Raw genomic sequence first — 6,000 nt, 5'->3', positions numbered from 1 at the left:
CCTTTTCCATTTCAAATATGTTTTCTCTATATTAAAGTAACATGTTTTTACTGACGAAAAAATTGATAATTGTGTTCGGTATTGGTAATTATCTTATATTACATTGGTGAGTTTTTTTGCTTTATTTCATCCAACACAGGAAGCATTTCATCTAGGGTCACAGAGGGCGGTTCTCATCATATCTCATTCCACTTCGGCATCTTCTATCTGATACGCACCACCCAACGACTGTTTACCATACTTCTGTCATCATCACTCGGTAAACACTGGTGGAGTGAGTGAACAAACAATAGCCATTAACCAAACAAAATTACCCGTTCCAGGACCACCAAATAATTATCAAAGAGTTTAATTATGTAATTCAGATAGCCTAACGGAATCCTACGTCAACTATGCGGTCGTGTCTCGGATACAACTCTCCTTTGACTTTTTCAAAATAGCTTCAACCGAAAATCTAAATTGAAAGTACAACAAATGAAACATTTTTCTCAGTGGTATGTGATTACGTTTTTTTTTTCTTAAATAACTCAATTTTTATTTTGGTTCGATGAGTGACTGACTGATGATGAATTATGTGCGGTTCACATAGAACGTTACGGAAAAGAACGTCCACGTTCCGTCACCTGCAGCAGCACCGTCACGTCAAATGTCAAACAAATGATTAATTTAATGTTATTCATGGTGTCGCTACCTACAACAGTTTTAAATTGCAATGCCCTTTTTCGAATCAACATGCCTAGAACCAGTACTAGATTTAGAAAAATTCAATGAAAATCATGGAATTATAATATTTGAATGGTTAAATCCCGTAGTCTCGACCCTTATTCAACAATAATAATACAGGGTTTTCCATTTCGGGCTTCCGAAAGTATACAGCCCTGCGCTGACAACCGTTTGACATAGCTGTCAACCAAAGCGTCATATCGTTAGTTGAATGTCTGCTATTTTACAATATGGATCGTTTTAGCATCGCACAACGTGTTAATTTTGTTAAATTATACTATAAAAATGATGAAAAACCGGCAAATGTTTTTCGAGCATTACGGACGGATTTTGGTCGTCACGGACGGCCTACAGAGCACATAATCGCTAATGCAGTGCGTAAATTCGAACAAACTGGATCCGTAGCGGATATTGTGAAACCTGTGCATCATCGTAATGTGCGTTCGGCCGAAAATATTGCTGCTGTTGCTGCCAGTGTGGAGGATGACCCGAATGTTTCGATTCCACGGCGTGCTCAGCAATTGGGCTTGTCAAACACATCATTGTGGCGAATTTTGCATTTGGACTTGCACCTACATCCATATAAAGTCCAACTGGTACAAAAATTAGAGCGTGGTGGAGTGAGTGAACAAACAATAGCCATTAACCAAACAAAATTACCCGTTCCAGGACCACCAAATAATTATCAAAGAGTTTAATTATGTAATTCAGATAGCCTAACGGAATCCTACGTCAACTATGCGGTCGTGTCTCGGATACAACTCTCCTTTGACTTTTTCAAAATAGCTTCAACCGAAAATCTAAATTGAAAGTACAACAAATGAAACATTTTTCTCAGTGGTATGTGATTACGTTTTTTTTTTTCTTAAATAACTCAATTTTTATTTTGGTTCGATGAGTGACTGACTGATGATGAATTATGTGCGGTTCACATAGAACGTTACGGAAAAGAACGTCCACGTTCCGTCACCTGCAGCAGCACCGTCACGTCAAATGTCAAACAAATGATTAATTTAATGTTATTCATGGTGTCGCTACCTACAACAGTTTTAAATTGCAATGCCCTTTTTCGAATCAACATGCCTAGAACCAGTACTAGATTTAGAAAAATTCAATGAAAATCATGGAATTATAATATTTGAATGGTTAAATCCCGTAGTCTCGACCCTTATTCAACAATAATAATACAGGGTTTTCCATTTCGGGCTTCCGAAAGTATACAGCCCTGCGCTGACAACCGTTTGACATAGCTGTCAACCAAAGCGTCATATCGTTAGTTGAATGTCTGCTATTTTACAATATGGATCGTTTTAGCATCGCACAACGTGTTAATTTTGTTAAATTATACTATAAAAATGATGAAAAACCGGCAAATGTTTTTCGAGCATTACGGACGGATTTTGGTCGTCACGGACGGCCTACAGAGCACATAATCGCTAATGCAGTGCGTAAATTCGAACAAACTGGATCCGTAGCGGATATTGTGAAACCTGTGCATCATCGTAATGTGCGTTCGGCCGAAAATATTGCTGCTGTTGCTGCCAGTGTGGAGGATGACCCGAATGTTTCGATTCCACGGCGTGCTCAGCAATTGGGCTTGTCAAACACATCATTGTGGCGAATTTTGCATTTGGACTTGCACCTACATCCATATAAAGTCCAACTGGTACAAAAATTAGAGCGTGGTGACCATGGAATGCGTCGGGCATACGTCGATTGGGTGAACGAACTACAGCAGCTCGATGAGTTCGGTTGTGAAGATATTTATAGATAAATCGTCTGGCAACCATCACTTGCGTTCACTCGCGGCAAAACACTTCACAAACAATTTCGCCTGCATTGAATTCCGCATCGCATCGCGTTCACTATGTCAGGTCCGGGCGGTTTCCGCATTCGTGAACGAAAGAACTTTCCCGCAAACGAGCCCGCGCCCGCGCCCGCATCGCATTGCGTTCACTATCTCCTCGGCCTTAAATTCTGGTCTTTGCTGCTACATTTCTAAACAATTCTCATATTTTCTATCAGTGCATCGCTCGATGCGCCATCTGTTTGTGGAATGCTCCTAAACTAATTATGGCACACTTTTTATAGCACAGCAAACATCCAAAACCGCGCGCTAACGGAGCCATCAAAGTAAATTTCCAAATGTTTACAAACTAAGTTCGTTAATTCCTTTGTGTTGAATGAATTTAATAATTTAAGTTGTTAGTTCTGACTCCGGGGCCGAATTAATCAATCGCTTAATTTTGACTCGCGATAATGTCGAACGCGTGTGATTCATCGGATGGCGCTGGAGAAACGGACAGCTGTTCGTCAGAATCCGACTCGATAGCTTGTTCTCCGCCCGTTAAACCTCCGAGAAGAAGCTTGGCTGCAAAGCAGGTAAATGCCGAAGCAAATGAAGCATCCGACAGAAGCAACCGGAGACGTTCAACGAGGCACCGCTCACCGGCCAAACGATATTCGGAAAATTTTGTCCAACCCACTTTGAGAAAGGGCAGCAGGCAGAGGAAGACGGATAGCCAAGATGATGCCGACGAGAGTGAACTCGAAGTAGCGAAGTTAGACTCGGAGGATGAGCAAGCATTAGATGAGCTGGCAGGCAAAGTGAAGGCAACTAGCCTTTTCGAGGATCGCACCGACGTCGAGGGGCAAAAATTGTACGGTTTCAAAACGCCCAAGAAGAAAGGATCCCTAAATGTACTGGCATCTAGTGTACAAAAGACACCTTCCGGTGGAACTCCGAGAAGAAGAACTGTAAACAAGTTACCGATCACTCCAAAGACACCGAAAACTCCATCAACATCGAAAGGCAGAAGCAGAGCGGATCTTGTTAAAACGCCACATGTAGAAAGGAATAAACTGAAGAAAGGTAAATTCAAAAGTATATTTTACTATTCAATAAAGTTTAAGAAGAGTGATTTCATTCAGATATTTCAAAAATAATTGAATATGAGAATGCCTCGGATTTCTCCGTGAGCGAAAGTGACTATGCTCCTTCTTCGGAAGAGGATAGCAACGAGGACAGCGATGAGGTTGATGATGATGATGAACAGGCAAAGGATTCTTCACCGGACGATGTCAAACCCAAGCGTCCTGTCATCAGGTCTCAATTTGCTGCAATATCTGTTGCAGCAGCAGCAAAAACTTCAGCTCCTGTCGAGCAGCGAATAAGCTCTCGGACCCGCAGACGCTCCAGCAAAAAGACTGATCTTCAGTATGTGGTCCAGAGTGATGATTACTTCACCACTCACAGTAGCACAAAAATTATTACATCGGATCATACGTTGGATCGGTTGAATACTCCCCGGCTACCGCATGATCAGTTGTTTCGAGTATTGAAGGAATTACGTGGAACAGCTGAACACGAGAGAGCCATAAAAGAATTGCATGAGGAATACGAAAGCTATTTCGCCAAGTGGTTATTCCTTATGAACGAAGGCTTCAATATACTATTGTACGGATTGGGCTCGAAACGAAACCTGATCCAGACGTTTCACAGGAATGTTTTAGCCGATCAACCCGTAGTGGTAATAAACGGGTTTTTCCCAACGTTGTCCTTGAAAGATGTTCTGGACGCTATCACAGCAGATATTCTGGATATGACTGTTAGCAGTGCCAACTTTCACGAAGTTGTCGATATGATCGAGAAAGAGTTCAGCTATCTTCCCGATACGCATTTGTTCCTGATTGTGCATAATCTGGACGGAATCATGTTGCGGAATAGCAAATCGCAGAATGTGCTGGCGCGTTTAGCAGGCATCGCCAATATTCATTTGATTGCATCGATTGATCATATCAATACCCCACTAAGTAGGTTATCATCAATTTTTATAAGACATAATTGAAGTTAATCGAATTCACTCGCAATTTCAGTTTGGGACTCATCCAAGCTGAGTTGTTACAACTTTTCCTGGTGGGATGTGACGACAATGCTTCCCTACTCTGACGAAACTTCCTTCGAAAACTCGCTGCTCGTCCAGAACTCGGGCGGTCTGGCGCTATCCTCGATGAAGAACGTGTTCCAATCGCTGACGACAAACTCGCGCGGTATATTCCTCGCCATCGTTAAGCATCAGCTGGCCAACGGTGGCAATCCGCAGTACCAGGGGATGCTGTTCAAGGATCTGTACTGGAACTGTCGGGAGGCGTTTCTGGTGAGCACCGACTTGGCACTGAGGGCTCAGCTGACGGAGTTCATCGACCACAAGCTGGTAAGGGTGAAACGGACGGTGGACGGGGCGGAGAATTTGCTCGTTCCAATCGAGCACGGATTGTTGCAGCAATTTTTGCAAGAGAATGAAGAACAGTAGTGAAGAATAAGGGATTGATGTTTTTGTGTTTGTTTTTGTTGCCGAATAAATCGAATAAATTGTGGATAGCGAGCGAATTGAATGGAATTTTATGTTTATGGCCTGTATTTAAATTATTTTTATTTTTCATATGAATTCGAATATTTATTCGAATTTTGGATATGGCAAACCGTGTTTTCAGTTTATTTTATGGTATAGAATATACTGCAAAGTTTAACCATTTATAAGGCCGTGGAAACTAGGCAACGAATCGACTCCTACTTCAGAGAACATAATCCTTACATGAGAAATAACGCAGTTGAAAGATTTGGTTGAATATAATTGGACATTGTCACGGCCCCAAAAACACTATCTTGTAAATTCACTTTATTGGTTATACAAAAATCAATATTGCGTTTGCATATATTTAAGCGTTTCTGAAATGTTTCCCAAAGGAAAATATCAGGGACGCGAACCACAACAAAATAATTCTCTGAAGGTATGCGACAAGCATAGATGCCAGGTTTAAATTATGACTTAAAATTAACCTTTCCGTACCAAACTAGCATTCTGTTTAAATGAAAAACACTTTTTTTTTTGCAGGTGGTGAAACAATATTGTACGAAAATTGTTTTTGAAGACAACTTTATATTATAATGAAAAGTTTTAGTAACAAAGTTGGATATGTGTAGACAAAGGTTTAAATAAAAGTCAGAAATAAGTGTTTTAAGTAAGTAAATAGCATGATGTAAAAATGTTCATTCAAATTTTAACATTTGAAAACTGACTTCGTGTCTTCTAATCTGATAGGTATTACACTAACGAGATTGGGACCCAAACTAAGGGCCCTAATTGAATGTCACCACCGGACGTCAACACTATTGCTTTGTCATCGCGAATACACGCTTTGTCCAAAAAAACGTTTTGGAACCAAACCTTAACAATCAGTTGACAGATGTTTGACAAAGTAAAATCTATGTTCGAA

The 6,000-nt window shown here is 40.8% G+C and overlaps 1 protein-coding gene across 1 annotated transcript; it reads left to right on the top strand.

Moving 5' to 3' along the window:
- The first annotated feature begins 2,822 nt into the window (after positions 1-2,822).
- Positions 2,823-5,113, top strand: LOC129779578 (origin recognition complex subunit 2). The gene is made up of 3 exons (XM_055787140.1): positions 2,823-3,595; positions 3,655-4,536; positions 4,600-5,113. Exons 1-3 carry the CDS (start codon positions 2,983-2,985, stop codon positions 5,034-5,036), a joined length of 1,932 nt encoding a protein of 643 aa, XP_055643115.1. The 5' UTR covers positions 2,823-2,982; the 3' UTR covers positions 5,037-5,113.
- Positions 5,114-6,000: the final 887 nt, after the last annotated feature.

Source organism: Toxorhynchites rutilus, chromosome 1 (genome assembly GCF_029784135.1).
Source record: "Toxorhynchites rutilus septentrionalis strain SRP chromosome 1, ASM2978413v1, whole genome shotgun sequence".
Classification (NCBI taxonomy): Eukaryota; Metazoa; Arthropoda; class Insecta; order Diptera; family Culicidae; genus Toxorhynchites; species Toxorhynchites rutilus.
Note: the sequence above shows the minus strand (reverse complement) of the source record. Positions and strands in the feature narration are given on the sequence as shown.

Coding starts and splice junctions, on each gene's coding strand:
- LOC129779578 (XM_055787140.1), top strand. CDS start 2,983: ATGTCGAACGCGTGTGATTCATCGGATGGCGCTGGAGAAACGGACAGC. Junction 3,596..3,654: donor AAGGAATAAACTGAAGAAAG/GTAAATTCAAAA, acceptor GATTTCATTCAG/ATATTTCAAAAATAATTGAA. Junction 4,537..4,599: donor TCATATCAATACCCCACTAA/GTAGGTTATCAT, acceptor TCGCAATTTCAG/TTTGGGACTCATCCAAGCTG.